The sequence below is a fragment of the Pelophylax lessonae genome (genome assembly GCF_965119305.1).
Source record: "Pelophylax lessonae genome assembly, chromosome: 1".
Classification (NCBI taxonomy): Eukaryota; Metazoa; Chordata; class Amphibia; order Anura; family Ranidae; genus Pelophylax; species Pelophylax lessonae.
This window is the reverse complement of record NC_138768.1, coordinates 263326733-263353852: the sequence shown is the minus strand read 5'-3', so window position 1 is coordinate 263353852 and position 27120 is coordinate 263326733. Positions and strand designations below refer to the sequence as shown.

The 27120-nt window shown below is 46.4% G+C and overlaps 1 protein-coding gene across 1 annotated transcript in view; it reads left to right on the top strand.

The window, feature by feature from the left end:
* The window catches only part of LOC309554335 (septin-2A), a 219879-nt gene that overhangs the window by 84950 nt on the left and 107809 nt on the right, over positions 1-27120 (top strand). Inside the window, exons 6-7 of the mRNA XM_082255992.1 lie at positions 11306-11440; positions 25741-25858. Coding sequence (XP_082112118.1) covers positions 11306-11440; positions 25741-25858 — 253 coding nt within the window. The remainder of the gene's footprint in view (positions 1-11305; positions 11441-25740; positions 25859-27120) is intronic.

Sequence of the window (27120 nt, the reverse complement as noted above, 5' to 3'; positions counted from 1 at the left end):
CCTCACTTAGAACATCTTGCAAGTGTATTCAATAATAGTTTGATATTTTTAATTTAATATCCCCCTCCCTTTAAAATATGCATTATTATTATTTGCATTTATATAGGGCCAACAAATTCTGTAGCGCTTTACAATATTCAATTACAAGCAAGTGGGTCCCGAAAAATAACTGTATTTAGATTGTAGGTCTCGGCCCAAAAAGGTTTGGGAAGCCCTGATTTAGAGTATTGGAGCACGACTCCCCTGTTAGGTTTTTTTGTTTTTTTTTTCTTTCCCTTTCAGTGAAAAAAGTAAACATGATGAATAGAGAGGGTGAATCTCCCTAATGGTGGTACAGACAGCAATAAAAACCTGGCAGGGGTCCAATTCCTCTCCACTCTGTCCAAAATTAAAAAAAGTCTCATCTTTAGTTATACTTTTTTTTATAACTTGACCATGACCATTTGGATTTGCAGTATAGTCCTAGGTCTTTTAACCACACCAGTGTACGCATGACGTTATCAGCAGGTTGTGTTGTAGGTGCATTATATAACTGCAGCTCTTTGCGTCTGTAAAGCTTTCTTAAACCTGCTAGTTATGTCATAAGCTTTTCTTCAGTAATGTCCCAAATACTTTCTGAAGAATCAGTGTATTGCTCTCTTTTAGAGTTAAAGTTCCTGGGTTATATAAAAAAAGTGCACATTGTCCATTATGTAATGTAAATTAGAGTAATTAGAAAATAATGGCAATCAGCAGATTATTTGGCCCTCAGAACTGTGAACAGCTATAATAACTTGCTCAGTGTAAAGTGCAGTAAATAGAAATAAATTTTGATTACCGTAATTCTAAAATCAAAACTTTTTTTTTTCTGTTGTATAGATTAGTATAGATCAGTGATGGCGAACCTTTTCGAGCCCGAGTGCCCAAACTGCAACACAAAACCAGCTTATCTATTTCAAAGTGCCAGTGGGTTAAGGCTCGGTTCACACTGATGCGATGCGGGAAGGCTGCGAATTCGCAGCCTGTTCCCGCATCGCACACGCACCCCCGGCAGTTCACACTGCCATATGCGATCCGCTGGGGGTGTCAATGTAATCTTAACGACACCCCCAGTTTGATCGCATATCGCAGTGCGATCGTGCAGTTCGCACAGGATCGGATCGCACAAGTGTGAACCGCTGTGCGATCCGATCCTGATGCGGCAGCAAAAATGCCTCCTGTGTGTGTTTGCTGCGGGTGCGATGCGAATTTAGCCATACAAACTGTATGGCTAAACTCGCACCGCACAGCTGATCGCATGTCATGTCGGAGCAGTGCGCTCCGACATGACATGCGAACCCCGCACACGCAGTAGTGTGAACCGGGGCTCATACCGGGGGTGGGAAGGTGATATATCACCTCCTAGCCACCTGTCAACTGCCTTCTGACTATTGATCCACCACAGATTGCTTCTCAGAGGGACAGAAAGGGCTGCTGCATATGCAAATGCACCCCATTCCAGCTGCTCACCTCTGCACCCCAAAGCCCCCCTCTTTTCTTACTTCTACATGACCTGCTCTGCTCACTATTGCACCCCCCCCCCCAAAGCTGCTGACCTCTGCACACTGCCTCTTTGCCTACCTTTGCACCCCATCCTACTGCTCCTTTGCACTCCAAATAGTTAACCCCCCCTCCTGCTGACCCAGTATTACAGAAACCTGAATGCTGTACCTGATGGAACTTCCAGCATTGCAGTGGCAAGCAGGACTCTCAAGCCTGCTACTGTCTGTTTGCATCCACTTCTCTGGCACCATTCAGGAGAGAAAGGTGGGAACTGGGGAGGGGTGGAATTTGCATATGAATGCCGCGCTATTTATATATAAATAGTGCTGTATACATGGGAATGTCATGCTATTTACACATGAATACTTTCCTATTTTTTTTTTTTTTTTTTATGATGCATCACACTGTAGCAGCACTGGGCAGAAATAGTAAAGGGCTCAGGGACGGGAGGAAAATTACAGGACGCTGCACTGTGTCTCTCCTTCCAGCTGCTAAAAGCTGGCAGGAGAAGAAGCTGTCCTTCAGCTGCTGGAAGGAGAGACACAGTGCAGCGTCCTGTAATTTTACTTCCATCCTGCTACACCGTTCCCCTGTGTACCCCCGTCACTGGCCCTGAGCAGAGTATCTAATAAGTGGGGAGGGCAATTTCTGAGACCATAAACAGCAGCATAAACAGGCAAAAAATTTGGGGGAGCATACCCATGTATTTCCAAAGCTGCTGTAGCTATGAACCAAAAGACATGTATATTAAAAAAGAATAGCACGCAAATGCAAAAGAAATTACTACCAAATCTGAAGAGAGTCCATAAATAAAAATGGGGGTTTGGTCCCACCATATGGCCATATCGTGCTCAAGCCCACTACTGCGTCAAAGTACCCCATTATCAGTGGGTCCTACACTATCCATGAAAAAGAGATGAATCCAGCCTTTCTAACCCTTGGAGATAATACTCCTTGCTGGGAGAGATGTGCAAATGCACTACAGGGGACTCCTCCTATATCCACTTGATGGTGGACACTGATTGAGTACAGGTGTGTGTGGGGGGTGGGGAGGGCTGCTCAACCTCGATAGTCTGGTCAGACCGAATACATAATAAACAGGCAAAAAATTTGGGGGAGCATACCCATGTATTTCCAAAGCTGCTGCAGCTATGAACCAAAAGACATGTATGAGACCATAAACAGCAGCAGGCTGCAGGTGAGACCAGCCTATTGGAATCTTACCCTGCTCTGGCGTCCATTGTCGATGTGACTTCATCTAACCCGGCAGCATCGCCTTGTCTCGACCAGGTCCATCCCAGATACATCATCCCCTGGCCCCAGAGCCATGTGGGAGATGTAGTTCTATGGGAGGGGGAGTGCGGTGTGGAGGAAATATACTTCGTATAGGATGTGCGCTCTTCTTCCTCGCGTGCCCACAGAGAGGGCTCTGCGTGCCAGCTGTGGCACGCGTGCCATAGGTTCGCCACCACTGGTATAGATGGATAAAACTCCTGTTGTTTGTTTGTGCTTCTTCTGCTCCCCACCCTGACCCCTGCTGTACAAGACTGTACAGTAGACTACAAGAGGCTAATTTCTCTTACGTCCTCCGACAGTCGCCTCCTCTTCATATTCGTCACTAATGGGGTTATTGACCTTTGCTCCGTAGGAGTGCTATATTAATATCAAAGCTTTTAGCATATCCCACCCCCAGGGGGTGGTCCCCTCAGTCAATACCTCCTTGCTTCCTGCATACCAACTCAGTTTCATATGCCTAGCTCAGGAGTGCAGGCTGTTCCTGTGCTGGGGCTCTTAGTCTCAGCCACTTTTCTCTTTTTTTGATTTTATTTGAAGTTTTTTCTCTTTCTTTTACTTAGCTGTTTAATTTCAGCGTTAGTTAGTTCTTCTGATGAAGATGATCGTGCGGAGCTGGGTCTCAGTCTGGCCACCCTGGATCCCAGGGCTCAGGGCCAGGGGCTTCCCAGCCTGCCATCGAGCGTTCAGCTTAGGTTTTACCCTGGCACATTGAACGACCCATCCCTGTTCGCTGCAGGGATGCTATCAGTGAGGTGGCTACCTCTCTGGACGCCATTGCGGTTTCGCACCGCAACTCCACTGCGTCATGCTTGCGACACTCCCTGTCCTCAGTACTGCGGTTTGGTCGCTGGAGCAGGCTCCCCACGCCATCCGGACTGGTAAGTGTATCTCTATGTGGGGACCTGTCTTTTTTGGGTGTCAGTCTGGGACTGTGTGACCCTGCATGTCTGTGTGGCTGCTGTGCTCCCTGTCAGCTCCTGTGTGCACTTGCTGCCTGTGTGTGTGGGCTGTGAGGGGGGGGGGGGCTCTCCCGCTCTGCTGGGTGTCATATGAAGCAGCAGGATTTTAGACATGCTGTGCGGCGATCGCTGCGGCGATCCACCATTTTTCTGGGGCAAAAATTATGGTGGCAGGTCCTGTGAGGTACTGCACACGTTTTTGGCGCCAAACGCCGCCATTTTGGGCGGCGATCGATCCCACATGTCAGCGCCATGTTCTCTTTGCCCAGGGTTTTGTCCTCAGCCGAGCGGCCATGTTTGTGTAGTCTTACAGAGGCTTCATAGGGGCGGTCAGTCTTGCATCACTTCCTTTTCCTCTGGGACAGCGATCGGTGCAGCAGCCTGTGTGAGCTCTCCAGGTTATATATCTCCTTTTTTTCCTGTATTCCTTGCCCAGTTTCTTATCCCTGTGGGGGTCAGTGTGTTCAGTGGGTGCGGTGGGCAGCGCTCGCCGCGATCTTAAAGGGGCAGTACCCTTTATTAATTTTGCTGGGGCATGGATTCTCAGGATTGCAAGTTTCCTCCCACCTTGGTGGGGGGCCAAGGGGCTGCTGCTTCCCCCGAGGGGGCTGATCTGGCCACTATTGTGGCAAACTTAGCTGCTCAGGTGCAGATGCTGGTGGCTGATCGATCCACAAAACCGCCCAGGGTGTCTATTTCCTCTGATTCAGAGGGCGATGGGGCTGCTATGGCTGGAGTGCCCTTCTCAGGGTCTCACTCATCCCTAGACCTTGTGGGGTCTGACGGGGAGGCTGAGGTGGAAGGGGTTGATAATTCTCCCCCTGGCTCGTCTGAAGAGCTTGCACTCATGGATGAGTTGGTTGCTTCTATCAAGCAAATGCTGCATTTGCAGGATGAACCATGTCCTCCTGCTTTGATGTCCTCTTATGGGACGCAGAGAAAACGCAAAACTTCGCAGGTTTTTCCGTGCTCTATGGAATTTCAGCGCGCGGTTGATGAGCAATGGTGCAATATAAAGAAGCCTTTTGCTGTGCCGAGTAGGTTCAAGCTGCGTTATCCCTTTACACCGGCTACTGATGAGCGTTGGCGTGTACCGCCTCAGGTGGATCACGCGGTGGCGATTTTGAATAAATCAACTGTGATCCCTGCTGAGGATACCCCGGTGTTTCGGGACCCGACGGACAGGAGATTGGAATCTCTGGCCCGTCATGCTTATATGGTTGCTGGCTCTATGCTGAAGCCTATTTTTGCTTCCATAATGGCAGCCCAGGCTATTGCGGATTGGACGCAGGTGCTCAAGCGCACTCTGGTGGCTGACTCTGCCCCGCCGACAACTTTGGCTATGGTGGATCAGATTCATCAGGGTGTCATGTATTTGTGTGATGCGGGCTTGGATTTAGTCCCTTTGGCGGCGCGCCTTTCTAGTGTGGCGGTCTTGAACCGTCGCCTGATATGGTTGAAATGTTGGTCGGTTGTCCAATCTTCTCGCAAGTCTCTGGCAAATTTGCCCTACGCGGGATCACGCCTTTTTGGCGAATCTTTGGATACTCTGATAAAGGGTATTTCTGGGGGGTAAGAGCACTCTCTTGCCCCAATCTCACAAGGCTACGTTTGTTCGTGGTAAGAAGAATGCTTCGTTTAGGCCCTCTCAGGGGTCCTTTCGTGCCTTTCGGTCGCACTATAAGGGCAAGCCCTTCAAAGGCCAAGGCTCCCAGAAGAAGCCGTGGGCGGGTAAGCAGAAGTCCGGCCAGTCCGGATCCGCTGCCCATAACAATGCGGCCTGAAGGGGCGCCCTCACCCGTTTCTGGGGTGGGGGTACGTTTGCTCGGTTTTCTTCAACCCTGGCTGGACCGCATTCGGGACAGGTGGGTTCAGGAAATCGTTCGATCTGGATACAAGATCGAGTTTCTCTCTCGGCCGGCGGGCAGATTTTTCCCCTCAAACCTTCAGCTGACTCCGGAGCGCTTGCAGGATCTGCACCTGGCGGTGCAGGACCTGCGGGCCCAGGGAGTGGTGGTTCCGGTGCCTCATCGGGACAGATTTCGGGGGTTCTATTCCAATCTGTTCACTGTGCCTAGAAAGGAGGGCAAAGTACGTCCGATTCTGGACTTGAAAGCTCTGAACCGCTTTGTGCGAGTTCGCAAGTTTCGCATGGAATCCCTACGCTCGGTGGTGGCTGCCCTGGTTCCGGGGTAATTCATGGCCTCCATCGACTTGAAGGATGCGTACCTACACATCCCCATTTTCGAGGGTCACCAGAGGTACCTTCGATTTGCCATTGCGGAGGATCATTATCAATTTGTGGCGTTACCCTTCGGTCTCGCTTCGGCTCCGCGGGTTTTCACCAAGGTGCTCGCGCCGGTTCTGGCCTTACTGAGAGCCCAGGGCATCTCTGTCTTGGGGTATCTGGACGATATCCTGATTCGGTCCGCGACCAGTCAGGGTCTGGTGAACGACCTGTCCATCACGATGCAGACTCTGCAGGAATTCGGCTGGACGATAAATTCTCCAAAATCGACGTTGTATCCGTCGGTTCGTCTTCCCTACCTGGGGATGATTCTGGACTCTGTTCACTACCTGGGGATGATTCTGGACTCTGTTCAGGCGAAGGTCTTCCTGCCGGAAAACAAGCTTCGGACACTTCAGTGCGAAGTCAGGTCCCTCAGGGACAATCAGTGCTCATCCCTCCGGACGTGTATGAGGTGTCTGGGATTGATGGTTTCGGCCTTCGAGGCGATTCCCTTCGCCCAGTTTCACACACGGGAGCTTCAGGCGGAGGTTCTGGCCGTGTGGGACGGGCGTCCGCAATCTCTGGATCTGCGGATTTCGTTGAACCGCAACACCCGAAGGGGTCTTTTGTGGTGGCTCCAGTCCCCAGCGGTGTCGGGGGGCAAGTCTTTTCGTCCCTTGTCATGGACGGTGATCACCACGGATGCCAGCCTGTCGGGCTGGGGTGGTGTTCTGGGCGTTTTGTCCGCCCAGGGTACTTGGTCGGAGGAGGAATCCTCCCTTCCGGTCAACATTCTGGAATTGCGAGCGATAAATCTCTGCCTTCTGCGTTGGACGGACAGACTTCAGGGCCGTCCAGTTCGGGTGCAGACGGACAATGCCACAGCGGTGGCCTACATCAACCACCAAGGGGGCACCAGGAGTGCCCGGGCGGCTCGGGAAGTAGCCGACCTTCTGTCTTGGGCCGAGACGCATGTCCCGGCGATTTCTGCAGTTCACATTCCGGGAGTGGAAAACTGGCAGGCAGATTATCTGAGCCGCCAGACCCTGGACCAGGGGGAATGGTCCCTTCACCCGGATGTCTTCCAGATGTTGTGCGCGAAGTGGGGGTCCCCAGATGTGGACCTGTTCGCGTCTCGTCTAAATCACAAGGTGGAAAGGTTCGTGGCAAGGACGCGCGATCCTCGGGCAGACGCCTCGGACGCGTTAGTGACGTCCTGGCATCAGTATCGCCTGATGTATGCCTTTCCACCGATTCAGCTGCTGTCCAGGTTCCTTCGCAGGTTGGCCTCGGAACTGAAAACGGTGATTCTGGTGGCACCGGACTGGCCTCGCCGGTCTTGGTACGCAGACCTCGTGAATCTGGCGTTCGACGCTCCGTGGCGTCTGCCACTTCGAGAAGATCTCCTGTCTCAAGGACCGATATTCCATCCTGCTTTACAGTCGCTGGCTTTAACGGCCTGGCTGTTGAAAGCCAGGTCCTGAAGGATAGGGGTCTCTCCCCTGAGGTCATTCCCACTTTGATCAAGGCCAGGAAGGCCTCTTCAGGGAAGATTTACTACCGTACTTGGAAGGCGTATTTTGCCTGGTGTGAGTCCAGGGGGTATTCCCCTCGCTCATACTCGGTATCGAGAGTGTTGGCTTTCCTTCAAACGGGCGTGGACCAGCGTTTGGCGTTGGTCACGATTAAGGGTCAGATTTCTGCGCTGGCCGTTCTTTTTCAACGTCCTGTGGCGTCTAACTCTTTGGTTAGCACCTTTGTTCAAGGGGTGCGACATTTGGTCCCTCCTAGGAGGGAGCCTTTGCCTCCATGGGATTTGAACCTTGTTCTGTCCGTGTTGCAACATGCTCCTTTTGAAAATATCAGGGAGATCTCGTTGTCTTTGTCCAAGAAGGTTGCCTTCTTAGTAGCGATTACTTCGGCTCGCAGGGTGTCGGAGCTGGCGGCCTTGTCCTGTAAGTCTCCGTATTTGGTGATTCACTTGGATAAGGTGGTCTTGCGACCTAACCCATCTTTTGTTCCGAAAAGAATTTCTGATTTTCACCTCAATGAGGACATTGTCTTGCCTTCGCTTTGCGCGAAGCCTAAGCATCCGAAGGAGGTGGCTTTGCATTCCTTGGATGTTGTTAGGGCGATCAGGGTTTACCTGTCATCGACGAAATCCTTTCGCAAGTCGGATTCTCTCTTTGTCCTTCCTGAGGGGCCTCGGAAGGGCATGGCGGCGTCGGCTTCTACCATCGCCAAATGGATCAGATAGACCATCGAGCAGGCCTATGCTTTGAGGGGGAAGGTTCCTCCCATGCCTGTGAAGGCGCACTCTACCAGATCTCTGAGTACGTCTTGGGCCTGTCATCATCGGGCTTCTGTGGCCCAGGTGTGTAAGGCAGCGACTTGGTCGTCCGTTCACACCTTCTCCAAATTTTACAAAGTGGATGTTCAGGCATCGGCAGATGCTTCTTTTGGCCGTAAAGTCCTTAGTGCGGCGGTGCCTTAGGGTCCCTTATTTGGGCCCTTGGCTGTTGGGGTGTTTTTGCCCCTAGGTTACTTGTTTTTTCCTGGGTTGTTGCTCCTGTTGAGCACGTTTTTTCATGTTGCCCAGTTGGTTCTCTTACTTTGGTAAGGTTCCTTTCTCTGATGTGGGTATTGCGTTGCTTTAGGCGCGGCTGCTTTTTTCCCACCCCTCATGTCTACACTGCTTTGGGACGTCCCCATTAGTGACGAATATGAAGAGGCGGCGACTGTCGGAGGACATAAGAGAAAACGGAATTTTTGTAAAATCTTACCTGTAAAATTCCTTTCTCTGAGTCCTCCGACAGTCGCCGCCCCCGCCCCTCTTTTGGGGTTTGTATACTCTACTGCTATTCTACTGAAACTGAGTTGGTATGCAGGAAGCAAGGAGGTATTGACTGAGGGGACCACCCCCTGGGGTGGGATATGCTAAAAGCTTTGATATTAATATATTCTGTTGCCTAGCACTCCTACGGAGCAAAGGTCAATAACCCCATTAATGACGAATATGAAGAGGCGGCGACTGTCGGAGGACTCAGAGAAAGGAATTTTACAGGTAAGATTTTACAAAAATTCCGTATTTCTTTCAATTCTTTTACTTTATTCTCTAACATTTCCAATTTCGTCTTCCTACTTATTACACGTAGGAAGACGAAATTGGAAATACAAGAGGCTAATACCAAGTCAAACTTGGGTACTTTAGATAAAGTTAAACTCCAGCTTTTGTTACACTATACATAGCTTGTTTGGGCCAACCTTCCTTTCACATACCTGGAACACAATAGTCTTATCTGAGCAGCGCTCAGCTATTCATAAAAGCGATGTATTCTAGCAAAGAATACAAAGCTTCCTCTGACACAACCTCTGATTTAGCCAATCAAAGGAAACTTTGTATTCATTGCTAGAATACATCGCTTTCTCTGAATGGCTGAGCCGCTGACTCTATTATGTTCCGGGTATGAGACAGGAGGTCTCAGCTGGAACCCAGAACACAGTGCGGTATGCTGTATGTAGCCACTACATACAGTTTACTTTATACTGCACACCCAGCGCCCTCAAATGTTCGTGAGGGACATAGTTAGTTTGGGCCATTTTGGCGCAAACAAACTATGTACAGTGAAACAAAAGGTGGAGTTCAGCTTTAATTATGTATTAACCACCTAGGCGGTAATCCCGAGCGTGACTCGGGGTGGATTTTTCATTGCAGGATCGGTAACCCCGAGTCACGATAGATGTGCAGAGAGCGCAGCGATGTTCTCTTACCTTGTCCTGGCGATCCAGCGATGATCTCTCATTGCTGAGATCGCCAGCCGAGAGTCCTGCCGCTCCTCCGTCGGTCTGATCACTTCCTAGTTCCGTTCCCTGCAGCAGCAATGCTGCATGGGAGCGGAACTAGAGAGGGAAATTAAAAAAAAAAAAAAAACGTTGCACAAAACACATTTTATATTTTTTATATATATATATATATATATATATATATATATATATATATATATATATATATATATATATATATATATATATATATAAAATATATATATATAATGATATTATTGATTCAATTATAATTCATGCGTTATATATTATATATATATATATATATATATATATGTGTGTGTGTGTGTGTGTATATATGTATATATATATATATATATATATATACACACACACACATATATCTATATATAATATATAATGCATGAATTATAATCTAATCAATAATATAATTTTATTATATATTAAATAATAAAATAATATTATTGATTCGATTATAATTCACACGTTTGTGTTTCAAATTTATCACATCTGGGATGTCTACTAGACTCTTGTTTTGGTCAGGTTTAAGTCAGTAATTGCTAAGAATTGTAGGCCTATAATACATAACGCCAAATTTCCATGAAAACAATTGTACCGCTTTTGGTATGTAATTCCTGACATAATCATACCGCCAGGGAGGTTAATGATTACAGAACTGCAATAATTTGTGTTTTTAATCTGCATAGTGTTTATTGGAATGTCTGTTTTGCCTCACTTTTTGTTAAAAGAATGTTTAAAACTCTAAAAACACTCTTTTTATGTTCACACATTAAGGTAGAAGACATAAAATAACCACCTTAAACAAATATTTTTGTGTCTAAGGCATTCGTACAAAACTTTGTGTGTACCGCTTGTTTAAAAAAAAAAAAAAAAAAAAAGAATAAATAAAATTTACCCAAAAGCATTCTAGTTTAGCTATAAAAATATTTATGTGAGTATCTACTGTGGGTTACATAGTTTTTATTAATTTTGGCTTTTTTTGCTTTAGGCATGGCCCCATGTTTACTACGCGATATATGTATTTTCTTCAGGAAGTCCTACCAATTTTGAGCTGTCTCATTTCCTGAGGTTTAATGTTTCTGATATTGTTGGTAGAGAAGGATGAGCATCTGTTAACACAGCTGGCTGTGAGCCACCTCCTGCTCTGAGCTTTTCATTACACAATATAGCCGTTTTATTGCATTCTAATACACACACCTAACACTGCAGGCAATGTTTAATAAGCAGCACTGCAAATCTATTTGGCTTTATTTTTCTCCCAGACTGAAATTTATTGAGTGCATGACCGGACAGCATGTCTTCTACTGTAACAAATGTGGCTCTGTGGTAAACATGAATATGAAATATAACTTGTTCCCTAATATTTGTGTAGTGTTTTACCCTGGCATAAAAAAATAAGTTTTAAAAAACGCTGCATTTGTTTTTCTTTTATAATCTATATAACAATGAAAGCAATATTTTTTTTTATCTCCAGTTTCAAAACAATCATTCATTATATTGATAACCAGTTTGAGCGCTACCTGCATGATGAGAGCGGCCTGAACAGACGGCACATCATTGATAATCGTGTTCACTGCTGCTTTTATTTCATCTCTCCTTTTGGCCACGGGTAAGCCTCTTTACAACCAATGAATGTTAAAGAATATGTTTCCCCAACATTTCATATTTCTGATATGTGCTGGATTTATCATGTACGTCTATGAAAAAGTACCTTTTTCTCCTTTTATTGCTTCCTTTGTGTGAAATATATCTTGTTCTGCCAGTCTCACTTCTTTTCTATAAAAACTGACCACACTAAATAAACTGGAGAACACACTGGGGTTAGCTCTCTAGCTGTGCTGGGGACTCCGCCTGCTCACCTACAATGATCAGATTGGTTCTGACACGTGCCCCCCCCCCCCCCCCCCCCCACCCTTTACAACCAATGAATGTTAAAGAATGTTACCCCAACATTTCATATTTCTGATATGTTCTGGATGTATCATGTACTTCTATAAAAAAGTACCTTTTTCTACTTTTATTGCTTCCTTTGTGTGAAATACATCTTGTTCTGCCAGTCCCACTTCTTTTCTATTAAAAACTGACCATACTAAGCTGGAGAACACACTGTGGTTATCTCCTACAATGATCAGATTGGTTCTGACACGTGCCCCACACACTCAGCCTTTCACTGGGAATGGGAAGATTAGTTTGCCGCTGTTTCTCCTTCCTAGCTCTTATGCAGCTGAAAACAGGGGGAATGTGATCGCTTATGAAGAAAGGGAAAACCTTTTTATAATTTATTTTCTTTTTTTTCTATTCTATACATTTCTATGTTAAGACTCCATTCACATCTTGGTGTCCCGGATCGGGGGCAGAGTTGACGCGATTCTGCCCGCGATCCCAAATCCCAATCCTGATACTAAATCACTGAAAATCGCGGGATGTCCCTGCAATCCCTGTCCCTTCCAATGGCACTCCAAACGGGGCGTGATTTTGCAGCAGTTGTCGCCCGACGAATCGCAGCGCAAACAGAATCGCGGGATGCCTGTCGCCCAAAATAAATTTTTGTACGGGACTCCAAGATGCGAACGGAGCCTAAACGAAATGGGTTGTTTTACAAAGTGAGGGTTTACATGTGCATTAGGTGATGCAACTTGGAGCTGTTGAGTCTTTATTTCAGAGTGGAGATTCAAAATCACTTGCTGTCTACATGCATATGATTTGGTATTGTGTGCACAATATTGCTCAGGCTGCTTGATGGTAATAATATAAAAAATGCTTGCTCAATAAAAGGCAGCATTGCAGCTTATGGTTCCCACTGGAAAAACATGTGAGATGGAGACAACCCAGTTGGGAGATAGGGATATAGGGTGTTATCTCCTTATGACAGGAAGTGCCTGAACAAGGATGTTCAAAATTGGACTAGCAGGTGTTCTTTTAATGAAAACTGTAAATTTAAAGAGTAAAAATTTTGAAACTACATGAATATGATGAAGAAGTTGTTAACCCACTTATGCAACTTTATATAATCCTCTCTGTACCCTGATTACAAGCGCTCCTGTCTGTGTTTTATAAAAGAAAATAGGGCCTTTACCGTATTTCAGTGCGGCTCCCTGGCAATCACGTTACCGGCCAGCTCTCTCCTCTTACTGTCTGACAGATGCAGGGTTTGGGGCCGAGATTCTCTTGCTGCGTCAGGCAGGGCGAGAGTAGGGAGAGCCGGCCGGTCACATGATCGCCAGGAGCCGCCGTCAGTGTACAGAAAGGATTATTTAGGAGAAGAAATTTGTTTCTTTGAGAATCTATTATCAACCGCCGGACTGTGTGACGGACAGAATAATCTAGATCCAGAGGGTCCCCCCAGTCTGGTCAGCGAGCGCGCGCGGGCCTCAGCTCTGCGCTATGTCAACCGCAACATAGCCCCACTGGACAGGGGCTGGCCTGCGAGTTAAACGTCTGGTCTCGGCCTTTGTCGCAGCATTCTTCCTGGCCGACAGCCTCCCCTATTCCGATGGAGCGGTGGTCTGTCAGGAGCGGTGCCCACCCTGTTCCTGGTATGGTAAGTAGCTGTCCCCCCTCTAACCTTGGAGGTTTTTGGGGTGGGCCCCTCCCTGGGATGGTCGTACCCCCGACTCCCCTCCCAAAGCAGTGGCCCCCCTCCTTTTCGCTCTGCTCCTTGGGTCTTCACAAAAGTGTTAGCCCTGTTGCTAGCTTTGCTACGCTAACAGGGGATCGCATTACTGGGCTACTTGGACGATCTTCTTCTGTGAGCGTAATCTCCCTCTGCTCTGGTGGAAAACCTGGAGCTCTCAATACAAACTCTGCGAGTTTGGCTGGATTCTGGATTTTCAGAAGTCTGCTCTGGCTCCGTCCATGAAGCTGAGCTATCTGTGCATGACTCTGGACTCGGCCTTTGCCAGAGTGCTCCTACCTTCAGAAATTGCAGGCTGTGATTCGCCTCCTGCTGTCCAACAGACTTGTATGCAAGTGCTGGGTCTGATGGAGTTTACCTTTGCAGCAATTCCGTTTGCACGAGGTCCCTGCAAGTTCCATACAAGGTCCCTGCAAGGGAGATTCTGGCCAAATGGGATAAGACTCCACAATCTCTGGACAATCGCTCCGGCTGAGTCGGGGAACGAGGAAGTCACTGATATGGTGGCTTCGTTCTCCAGCACTTCGGCTTGGAAAATCCTTCCTCCCCTTGTTTTGGACAGTGGTCAAAGCGGATGCCAGCCTTTCCAGCTGGGGAGGTGTCCTCAGTAAGCATTCTGCTCAGGGGATCTGGACACAGGAGGAGTCCAGACTACGATCAATGTCTTGAAACTCCGAGCGATCAGACTGTGTGTAGATAATTGGGACAGATCATCTTTAGGGTGGTCCAGTGCGTATTCAATCGGATAGTGCCACGGCCGAGGCTTATGTCAATCACCAACGGGGCACAAGAAGTGTCCTGGCGGTTCTGGAGGTAGCTGGCATTCTACGGTGGGCGGAACAGTTTGTTACAGCCCTCTCCCCCCATACACATTCCCGGGGTGGAAAATTGGCAGGCGTTGGACCAAAGGGAGTGGTCCCTTTTTATCCAAAGGGGTTTCATCAGCTGTGTCTCTGGTGGGGCACCCCCGAGGTGGATCTGTTGGCGTCTCGGCTCAACAGAAAGGTGCAGGGGTTTTTGACTCACTTAAGGGATCCTCTGGCGGACACCACAGTCGTGCTGGTTGGCCCGTGTGGTCAGTATTGGCTAATTTACACCTTACCTCCTCCGAACTTCTGCCAAGACTTCTAGGTAGGATATAGCCAGAAGGGATTCCGGTCATCTTAGTGGCTCCAGACTGGCCTTGTCGGGCTTGGTACGCCGATCTGGTGCATCTGGTCGCTGACATTTCCTTGGAAGCCCTCTCCCAGGGGGGATCCGCTGTCCCAAGGACCGATCTTCCATCCTGCTATACAGTCGCTGGCTTTGATGGCCTGGCTGTTGAAAGCCAGGTGCTGAAGGATAGTTGTTTATCTGAATCTGTGATTCCTACACTGTTGAAAGCTAGGAAATCTACTTCTAGGAAGATCTACCATTGTATTATTATTATTATACAGGATTTATATAGCGCCGACAGTTTGCGCAGCGCTTTACAATATAAGGGAAGACAATACAGTTACAATACAATTCAATACAGGATGATTTAGAGGGCCCTGCTCATTAGAGCTTACAATCTAGAAGCATTGTACATGGAAGACGTACATTGCGTGGTGTGAGTCGCTAGGGGTTCATCCTCGCTCCTTCTCGGTGGCTCAGATCTTACCCTTCCTTCAATGGGGGGTTCAACAGAAGTTGGCCTTGAGTACCATCAAGGGCTAGGTGTCGGCTTTGGTCTTCTTCCAACGACCTTTGGCCACACACTCCCTGGTGCCTACCTTTCTTTAGGGTGTCTGATATATAGTTCCTCCACGGCAGGCTCTGTTGCCACCTTGGGATCTCAATTTGGTGCTTTCAGCTCTACAGAAGCCTCCCTTTGAAAATATTCGGGAGATTCCCCTGCATAAACTCTGCCAGTAGGTAGCCTTTTTGGTGGCTATCACCTCTGTGCACTGGTTGTCTGAACTGGCAGCTTTATCCTGTTGTTCACCTTATCTGGTGATTCACAGGGATAAGGTGGTTCTTCACCGCTGTCCGTCGTTCCTTCCAAAGGTTGTTTCTTTTTTTAATTGAGTGAAAACATTGTTGCCTTCCCTGTGTCCCAGGCCTAAACATCCGAAAGAAATTGCCTTGCATGTGGTCCGGGTAATTAGGGTGTACCTGGCAACTACGGAGTCTTTCAGGAAGTCAGACTCTCTATTTGTGCTCACGGACAGCCCTCGAAAAGGGTTGTCCACTTCCTCTGTGGCCATTTCCAGATGGATCTGACAGACGGTGGTTCAGGCCTATTCCATCAGGGGTCAGGTTTCTCCTTTCTCTGTCAAGGCGCGCACTACTAGGGCGCTTAATGCCTCCTGGGCCTTCAGTCATTAGGCGTCAGTGACGCAGATTTGCAAGGTGGCCACCTGGTCATCTGTGCACGCTTTCATTCAAGTTTTATTAGGTGGATGTGTTGGCATCTGCAGATGCTTCTTTTGGCCGCAAGGTTTTGCAGGCTGCTGTTTAGAGGACCTGGTCCTCTTTGATAGTGTATTGTTTTTTCAGGTGGCCTCCAGTTGTTTATGCTTGAGCTTCATGGTACCTGGTTGGCTACGGTTTAGCCTTGGGAATTTTTTCTCGCTGTTCCCACCCCTCATGTTTGACACTGCTTTGGGACGTCCCAGTGGTCAAGAAGATAAAGAGCTGTGTCTGTCAATGAACGGAAAAAAAAATGGGATTTTTGACTTACCGTAAAATCCATTTCTCTGATGTTCATTGACAGACACAGCACTCACCCCTCTGTGGAGTTGGCTTTCTTTTGCTTGTAGCAAAACTGAATGCCTATGGCTAAGGGTGGGAGTATACCCCCCTGGGACTGCCCCATAGGCGTAGTCAAGCTTTTTCCTGCCTAGTCTCCTACTCCTGTAGGGGGCAGCATAACCCAATAACAGAAAAAAAAAAACTTGCTTTAAAAGTTCCGCTTTTAAGTGTATCTAAACCCAAAAACTAAAATGTAAAGCCTATTTTAAAGTGTAGTAAAGATAAACAACAAACCGCACAAGGGACATGAATTGCTATAGAGCTACTACAGCCTCTATGAATTAAAATGAGCCTATGAATGGAGGATAAGCGGATGAATGAAAGGTTCACCCCCTCCATTTATAGACTGTTTCATTCGTAGAAGCTGTGGTACCGGTTTCTATGAATGGAGGAGCTGGATGGGAACGGGTGGGCATTGTTGACCACTCATGATGAAGTAAAATGACAGCGCCCTCAGTTTATTTATTTTTTTATTTTTTTCAAAATATTTTATTGGGATTCAAACTTCAAAGCAAACAAACACATTAATATACAGTGCTTACATATGTACTTATTGGATTACCAGGATCAACTGAGAGTAAATTTGGGCAACTATTACAGAGGATGCAAGTTGAGATCCGTAATCTATTTAAGGGGGGGAGGTGAGGTTGATCGTCTTGCATGGTACAGGGGGGAGTTCTTTTAACTGCCGCCTTCACACTGGCACATTTCAAGGAAATCAAGACACAGCACATTAATAGTAGGTCGTGATTTTTGTTTCTTTTATTATTGACTATACTTACATTTTAATACAGTTAGGTCCATATACACTGCTCAAAAAAAAATCAAAGGAAAACTTTGAAAACACATCAGATCTCAACGGGGAAAAATATGCTCGATATCTATACCGATATGCATTGGGTAATGTGTTAGGAACAAAAGAATGCCACATCGTTTTATGGAGATGAAAATTATCAACCTACAGAGGGCTGAATTCAAAGACACTCCCAAAAATCTGAGTGCAGCCTGGCAGTGTCGGGTGGACCGAAACAGAATGTCCCAGAGGTGTTCTTGTGGATTAAAGTCAGACGAGCATGGGGGCCATTCAATGGTATCAATTCCTTCATTCTCCAGGAACTGGCTGCGAACTTTCATAACATAGGGCCGGGCATTATCGTGCACAAGGAGGAACCCAGGACCCACTGCACCAGCGACTGGTTTGGAAATGGGTTCAAGGATTTTATCCCTAATACTAATGGCAGTCAGGGTGCCATTGTCTAGCCTGTAGAGATCTGTGCGCGTCTCCATGGATATGCCTCCCCAGACCATCATTGACCCACCACCAATCCGGTCATGCTGAAGGATGTTACAGGCAGCATAACGTTCTCCACAGCTTCTCCACACCCTTCTTTACGTCTGTCACTTGTCCTCAGGGTCAACCTGCTTTCATGTGAAAAGCACAGGGCGCCAGTGGCGGACCTGCCAATTCTGGTGTTTAACCACTTTAGGACCGAAGGATTTTCCTGCTTTACGTCCAGGCCACTTTTTGCAACTTGGCACTGTGCGACAATTGCATTGTCATACAACGCCGTACCCAAACAAAATTTACGTCCTTTTTTTTCCCACAAACAGAGCTTTCTTTTGGTGGTATTTGATCATCTCTGCGCTTTTCATTTTTTGCGATATTAATAAAAAAAAGCAACAATTTTGAAAAAATAACAATATTTTTCTACTTTGACAGTTAAAAAATATCCAATATATTAAATTTTGGCCTAAATATATGACAAAAATTGATTTAGCTACATGTCTTTGACAAAAAAATTCTCAATGAGCGTATTTTTAACCGCTTTAAGACCGGAAGATTTTACCCCATTCCTGACCAGGCCATATTCTGCGATTCGGCACTGGGTTATTTTAATGAACAATTGCGCAGTCGCGCGACGCTGTATCCAAATTAAATTTATCTCATTTTTTTCCCCCACAAATAGAGCTTTCTTTTGGTGGTATTTGATCACCTGTTTTTTTTTTTACTTTTAAAAAAGAGCGACAATTTTGAAAAAATATCAATATTTTTCACATTTTTTTATATGAAATTCCCCCCCAAAAAAAAAACATTTTAGGCCAATTTGTTTTCTGCTACATATGTTTGGTAAAAAAATCGCAATAAGCGTATTTTGATTGGTTTGCGCAAAAGTTATCGCAGCTACTAACTACAGGAAATTTGTCATTTTTATTGTTTTTTTTTTTTAAACGTAATGGCGGCGATCTGCGTTTTTTTTTTTTTTTTTTGCGGGACTGCGACATTGCGGTGGACAGATCGGACCCCTAACTGACTTTTTTGACACTTTTGGGGGTACCAGTGACATTACTACAGTAATCAGTGCTATAAATATGCACTGTTACTGTAATAATGACACTGGCAGGGAAGGGGTTAACTTTGATGATCAAGGGGTTAATGTATGTCTGGTGCTTACTGACGTTTGTGGGGGGAGGGGACTGTGGGATACAGGCACAGATCGCAGGTTCAGCTATGCTGAATCCTTTAATCTGTGACTGTCACATAGGAGATCCGCTCGATTTGTTTACACAAGCGGGCGGATCTCACTCGATCCCCGCCGATCGGGGAAGAGCGGCGGTGCTCACCGCCTCTCCTCCCCTGGCCCAACTCCCGCTGTGTCTGAATACAGCGGGAGCGAGCCTCTGGCGACACGCGCGACACCCACAAGGGGAGGAGTCCAGCGATGTCGCTGGACGATAACGAGCCACTTTGCCGCAGTACGCAGTCGGCAAGTGGTTAACGGCAAATGTCAATCGAGCTCCTCGGTGCCAGGCAGTGAGCAAAGGGCCCACTAGAGGATGTCGGGCCCTCAGGTCACCCTCATGAAGTCTGTTTCTGATTGTTTGGTCAGAGACATTCATACCAGTGCCTGGCTGGAGGTCATTTTGTAGGGCTCTGGCAGTGCTCATCCTGTTCCTCCTTGCACAAATGAACAGTTTCCAGTCCTGCTGATGGGTTAAGGACCTTCTATGGCCCTGTCCAGCTCTCCTAGAGTAACTTGTGTGTCTCCTGGAATCTCCTCCATGCTCTTGAGACTGCTGGGAGACACAGAAAACCTTCTGGTAATGATATGCCATCCTAGAGGAGTTGGACTGCCTGTGCAACCTCTATAGGGTCCAGGTATCGCTTAATGCTAGCAGTAATGACATTGACCCTCGCCAAATGCAAAACTAGTGAAAAACAGTCCGAAAAAATGAGTAGGGAAAAAAAATGTCAGTGGCCTCCACCTGTAAAACCATTCTTGTTTTTGGGGGCTGTCTCATTGTTGCCCAACTAGTGCACCTGTTGTTAATTTCATTAACACCAAAGCAGCTGAAACTAATCAACAACCCCCTCTGCTACTGACTAGATCAATATCCCAGGAGTTTAATTGCCTTGATGCTGTACTCTGTTTGAAAAGTGTTCCTTTAATTTTTTTGAGCAGTGTATTTTTGGGCACAGGCACAATTTTAGAGTTTTTTTTTTTTTTTTTGGTAATTACCAAAACAAGCTATAGTTATATAATGGATATGGGCTGCAAGAGCACACTCTCAGGTTTACATCTCTTAAGAATAGCCATCCCCCTCCCCTTTTTCAAGGGACCAAAAGTAATTGAACAAATAAATCAAAAGCTGTTTCATGGCCAGGTGCTGGTTGGTTTTTCGGTATTTCTTCATCAACTGAGCAGGTAAAAGCTCTGGAGTTAATTCCAAGTGTGGTATTTGCATTTGGAATCTGTTGCTGTGAACCTACATCATGCATTCAAGGGGGCTGTCCATGCAAGTGAAACAGGCCATTATAAGGCTTCAAAAACAAAACAAATCCATCAGAGATGGTAGCAATATTAGGAGTGGTCAAATCAACAGTTTGGTACATTCTGAGGAAAGAACAACGCACTGGTGAGCTCAGCAACATTAAAAGGCCTAGACGTCCACGGAAGACAACAGTGGTGGATTATCGCAGGATCCTCTCTATGGTGAAGAAACACCCATTTGCAACATCCAGACAAGTGAAGGACACTCTCCAGGACTTTGGCGTATCATTGTCAGAGTCTACAATCAAGAAAAGACTTCACAAGAGCAAATACAAAGTTCACCACAAGGTGCAAACAATTCATAAGCCTGAAGAATAGAAAAGCCAGATTAGACTTTGCCAAAAAACATCTAAAAAAAGCCAGACCAGTTCTGGAAAAGCATTCTTTGGACAGATAAAACTAAGATTAATCTGTACCAGAATGACAGGAAGAAAGTCTGGAGAAGGCTTGGAACAGCGCATGATCCAAAGCACACAATGTCATCTGTAAAAAATGGTGGAAGCAGTGTGATGGCATGGGCATGCATGGCTTTCAATGGCACTGGGTCATTAGTGTTTATTGATGATGTGACAGAAGACAGAAGCAGCCGGATGATTTCTGCAGTGTTTAGAGATTTACTGTCAGCCCAGATTCAGCCAAATGCAGCAAAGTTGATTGGACGGTGCTTCATAGTACAGATTGACAATGATCCAAAAACACACTGCAAAAGCAACCCGGGTGCTTTTGAAAGAAAATAAGTGAAAGTCCTTTACCTGATCTCAACCTAATTGGGCATGCGTTTCACTTGCTGAAGGCAAAACTAAAGGCAGAAAGGCCTACAGGCAAATAACAATTGAAGACAGCTGCAGTTAGAGCCTGGCAAAGCATCAGAAAGGAGGAAACCCTGTCTTTGGTAATGACCATGGGTTCCAGACTTCAGGCAGTCATTGCCAGTAAAGGATTCTCAACAAAATATTAAACATGAACATATTTTTTCATATGCATTTGTCCAATCACATTTGAGCCCCTGAAAATGGGGGGACAGTGTGTAAAAATGGTTGCATTTGCTAAAATTTGCACTTGGGCTGCCATTTTGTTGTAGCCTGGTTTGCTACAGATCAGCACCCGTGTTTGTGTAGCCTCAGCGGCGATTTTCCTATATTTTCCCATTGAAAATAACGGCGGCCATATTTTTGGAGCTCAGATGGGTGGTGATTCGGCGGTGGGAAGTCCCTCAGCCTCTAGTGCTAATGGCCAGACATGCCTTTTACTGATTGATGCGTGCTGTGCAGAAGCTTACTGTGAGCTGTTAAGTGGTGGTGAGTGCCTGGAGCTCCCTCTCCCTCTTGCTGCTAATACAGTGGTAGTGCTGTGCTTGGCCTTGTGGTGCGGATAGCGTGGTGGGGTGTCCCTTACAGTGTGTTTTTACACTTGTGGTGCAGATTCCCTCTCCATTCATGGAGTCACTGAAACACGTTTCACCACCCGATCCACTCTGAGGATGCTGGCCCCTCCGGGGCCCCACAACTGGCTGCACTGATCGCGAACCTGGAGTCCTTGGTGTCCAAAGTGGATTTGGTCCTGGGCAAACGGGCTACCAGAAAGCATCCCCCGCCTTCACCTCCTTCCTCTGTCTCTTTTCCGATCCAGGGTCTGAACTGGCCGTCACTGATGCCTGCTACCCTTCGGGGTCTGCATCCACGCACCCCCTGTGCTCAGAAAGTGAGGTTGATTCCTCTGTTCCTCTAGTCACACATGAAAAGGCGCTAGTGGATGCACTGTTCGGTGCAGGAAACCTTACATTTGGAAGATGCGACTAATGCAGTATCAGAAACGCAGGTCACCTTTTGGCAACCACAGGTCCTCCAAAACGGCTAGAGTCTTCGCCTTTTCCACCTTCTTTGACAATATTGTCTCAAAACAGTGGGGGTCCCCAAAACTCACTTTTGCTATCCCTAAGCTTTTTGCAATGCGGTACCCCTATGAGGAGTCCCTCCTTTAAAAAATGGATGGTACCTCCTGTAGTAGACTCTCTCCAGTTTCCAGGTTTAATAAAGCCATAGTGATTCCGGTAGAAGAGTCTCCGGTCATCTCTGATCCGGCTGTTAGGAGGTCTGAGGCCTTGACCTGCCATGTGTTTGTTGTGGCTGGATCGGCACTTAGACCAGTGTTTACCATCACCCTGGTGTCGCAAACTATGACTGAATGGGAAAAAGTTTTACGCCGAAACCTGCAGGAGAAACCGCTCCCTCCCATAGTTTGTGGAGCTGGAGGATCAATTGGTCCAAGGGCTACAGTTCGTCTGTGAGGCCTCTTGAATGCCGCTCCCTTGTTTTCTAGACTTGTCTGTCTCTGCATTGGTTCTGTGGCGCATTATCTGGCTGAAATGCTGGTCCACAGACCAGGCTTCTAAGAAGGCCTTGTCCAATCTTCCATTCATTGGAAATCGCCTGTTTGGAACTTCCTTGGATGAAATCAAAGCCCTCATAGGGGGAAAGAGTACTCTTCTTCAGGCTTTCAAGGGTAAGGATTCCCGTTGTAGATGGGGGACCCTCCATTTCTGCTCAAAGGACGCTTACCTTCACATCCCCATTTGTATCGCCCATAGGCCCTTCTTCCACTTTGCTGTGGGCGAGGAGCATTATCAATTTGTGGCGTTACCCTTTGGTCTTGCCTCCGCACCTTGGGTCTTCACAAAAGTGTTGGCCCCGGTTCTAGCATTACTGCGTCAGTGGGGGATCATGATACTGGGATACCTGGACAATCTGCTTTTGCGAGCAGACTCTTTGACTGCCCTGTTAGCCAACTTGGAGATCACTTGCAAACTTGCAAATGCTGAGGAAGTTTGGTTGGATTCTGACTCTTCAGAAGTCTGCTCTGGGCCCGTCCATGAGCCTGGAATATTTGCGACAGACTTTGGACTCGGCCAGAGTGTTTCTCCCTCTGGCAAAACTTCAGAAGTTGCAGGAGGTGATTCGACTTCTGCTGTCCAGCAGCCGGTCATCTCTTCAGACTTGCATGCGGGTGCTGGGCCTGATGGTGTCTACCTTCAAAGCGGTTCCGTTTGCACAGTTCCACTCAAGATCTCTGCATAAGTAGATTCTGGTGAAGTGGAACAAGGATCCTCCAGTATCTGGACAAGGATCCTCCAGTATCTGGACAATCTTATCATGTTGAGCCGGAGAACAAGGTATCATGTTGAGCCGGAGAACAAGGGAGTCCCTGGTTTGGTGGCTTTGTTGTCTGGCACTTCTTCAGGGAAAGTCCTTTCTTCCCCCGTTTTGGATGGTTGTCGCCATGGATGCCATCCAGGTGGGTAGGTGTTCTCGGCACGGATTGTGCTCAAGGGGCCTTACTCTGGAGGAGTCCAGGCTACCGATCAATGTACTGGAGCTCTGAGCGATCAGGCTCTGCCTGGATCATTGGACAGTTTGTCTCCAGGGATGTCCGGTACGGGTTCAATCGGACAATGCCATGGACATGGTCTATGTCAATCACCAAGGGGGCATGGGAAGTGTGCTAGGGGCTCGGGAAGTAACCGATATTCTAAGGTGGACAGAATGGTTCTTTCCAGCCCTCTCTGCTGTACACATTCCAGGGGTGGAAAATTGGCAGGCGGACTATCTCAGTCGACAGGGGTTGGACCAGGGAGAATGGTCACTTCCGCCGAAGGTGTTCAGTCAGTTGTGTCTCCGGTGGGGGACTCGCAAGGTGGACCTGTTTGCCTCTCGCCTCAACAGGAAAGTTCAGAGGTTTGTGGTATGGTCTCTGGACCCTCTAGCCGACGCCACAGACGCCCTAGTGGCTTCTTGGAGTTGTCATCGTCTGATATACGCCTTTCCTCCTCTCAAGCTTCTGCCGCGCCTCTTGTGCAGGATCGAGGCAGAATGGATTCCAGTCATTCTAGTGACTCCAGACTGACCTCGCTGGTCTTGGTACGCTGATCTGGTACGGCTGGTTGCCGATGTTCCTTTGAAGACTCCCTCGAAGGGAAGATCTGCTGTCTCAAGGACCGATATTCCATCCTGCTTTACAGTCACTGGCTTTGACGGCCTGGCTGTTGAAAGCCAGGTGCTGAACAATAGAGGGTTGTCTGATTCGGGGATTCCTACGCTTTTTAAAAGCTAGAAAATCTACTTCCAGGAAGATTTACCATCGTACTTGGAAGACGTACATTGCGTGGTGTGAGTCTCTTGAGGTACACCCTCGTTCCTTTTTGACTCGGATCTGGTCTTTCCTCCAGTGAGGGGTCGAGCAAAGTTTTGGCCTTGAGTACTATCAAGGACCAGGTCTTGGCCTTGGCGATTTTTTTCTTTCAACGTCCGTTGCCCCTCACACTCCTTGATGCGTACTTTCTCCAGGAAGTCGGACACTTTGCTCCCCCAGGGCAGTCTCCTTTGCTGTCGTAGGACCTCAATTTGATGTTGACAGTTCTTCGGAAACTTCCCTTTGAAAATATTTGGGAGATTACCCTGCTTACATTATCCCAGAAGGTGACCTTTTTGGTTGCTATTACTTCAGCGGGCAGGGTGTCTGATCTGGTGGTGCTGTCTTGCCATTCACCTTATCTATTTGTTAACAGGAATAAGGTGGTTTTTTGGCCATGTCCATCGTTCCTTCCTAGGGTCATCTCTGATTTCCATCTGAATGATGACATTGTGTTGCCTTTCCTGTGTCCTAAGCATCCTAAGGAAGTTGCCTTGCATTCCCTGGATGTGGTTCCGGGCAATCAGGGTGTACCTGGCAGCTACGGGGTCGTTTTGAAAGTCAGACTCACTGTTTGTCCTCAAGGATGGACCTCGCAAGGGGCTGGCTGCTTCTGCTGCGACCGTTTCCAGATGGTTCAGTCAGACTGTGATTCTGGCTTATTCTATCAAGGGTCAGGTTCCTCCTTTCCCTGTCGGGGCGTTCTCTACTCGGGCGCTTAGTGCCTCCTGGGCCTTCAGTCATCAGGCGTCAGTGGTGCAAGTTTGCAAAGCGGCAACTTGGTCGTCTGTGCACACATTCACAAAGTTTTATAAAGTGGATGTGTTGGCATCTATGGATGCTTCTTTTGGCCACAAAGATTTGTAGGCTGCTGTTTAGAGGATTGTTCTGTTTGAGGGTGTTTTTTTTTTTTTCAGCTGAGCTCCATGTTACCTGGTTGGCTATGTTTAGCCTTTGGGCCCATCCCTCATATTTGACACTGCTTTGGGACATCCCTATGGTCATGAAGATAAACAGCTGTGTTTGTCAATGAACGAGAAATTTTGATTTTTGACTTACCGTAAAATCAATTTCTCTGATGTTCATTGACTGACACAGCACCCGCCCCTCTTTGAATTTTTTTTTTTTCACTGCTTGTTACAAAACTGAATACCTATAGCAGGAAGTGGGAGTATACCCCAGGGACTGCCCCATAGGTGTGCTAAAGCATTTCTCTGCCTAGTGTCCTACTCCTGTTGGGGGCAGCATAACCCTACGGTCATGAAGATGAAGAGCTGTGTCCGTCAACGAACATCAGAGAAATGGATTTTATGGTAAGTCAAAAATCCCATTATTATGTGCTGTTGTCGTTGTTTAGAAGGTTAAGCTACGGTACTTTCCCCTTTTATCTGTGCCTTACTAACTACATTCAGTTACTTTTTCTGCATGATTGTACAATCAGTCATATTACTCATATAAGGCTTTTTTTTTTTTTTTTTTACCCAGATTGAAACCGTTGGATGTGGAATTCATGAAAGCTCTTCATGGGAAGGTGAACATAGTGCCTGTTATTGCCAAAGCAGACACCCTGACCTTGAAGGAGAGAGAGCGGCTTAAGAGAAGAGTGAGTACCACATTATGCTGAAAATTACAAGTAATCATGAGATATTTTATTAGATCATAAAAAATAAAATCAGTTGTTTAACAGCTGTGTTTGGGGCTGATTTATTAAGATTCATGTTGACACATACCAAATGAATATCACATGTTTATAAAAGCTGGATATTTTCTTTGTTTTTGCCTGAAAATAATCCGTTGATGAGGATCACTACCTGGGTGTTTTTAGTTTTGGGAGTTTTTTGGTACAGGAAGTCCCTTAAACCCAGCTTCCCCTACCCCTTTCTTTCTAGTTCTGAAAGGAAACCATAAAATCTTTATCACAATGTTGTGTGTGCCAGACACAGGGCTGCATGTGATTTGTGTTTGGCAAGCACAGACATTGTACAGAACAAAGGCAATTCTTCCTCTGTGTTCCTTGGGAATTAAAATTTAGAGCTCCTTGGTCAATACTATAACATATATGGACTTAATTTCATATTGGTCTATGATAGTTCAGATATGGTTGACACAGGTTTTGTGCCATAGTTTAATAACTTGTGACTAATCAAAACTGAAAAGCTCCATTACACACTAAATTTATCTTTTAGGTTTATTATAATTAAAAGTGCTGCGCATTTTATTACTACTTTGAAGAACAAAATGTGTGTTGTTGTGACCAGAAGAAATATTTTACATAATATATCAATGCTAATATAGACCTAAATATGTATGAAATCCGTAATATGTGTTGAATAAATTTTCAGTGAACCATTCAATTATACTGTAAAATGATAGCAATGGAATATCCTGGTGACTATAACAAAGGCAATTCTTTGCCTTTGTAAACATGCAGAATAGTAACTGTATTTACAGCTTCACTCTGTTAGCTACAAATAATATACTGATATTAACGTGCTCAAATATCAAGATGATAAGAAATTTTAAAATTTAGAATGTGTGTATTAAAGTCCGTGGTTGTGGTGAATCCCAATCACCAGTGTGTTATTAACACTTGAGTAGATGATCCGTGCCTGCAATACTATGGAGCAGTTAATCTGGTGAATAATCTTCCCTCTTGTGGATCCCCTTAAGGGTGTGTGCTTACCTTAAGAGATGTAATCATGCGCTCAATTTTAATCAATGTCCAGCCTGTATTTCCACTGTTTGGTCCTGGATGATTTTGAGTTCCCAGTCAATAGATGATTTGTTCAGCCATTCACATGGGGGAAAAAAATAGGAAGATCCATAGTGCAAATAACGTATATATAAAAGTTATTTATTTAAAAA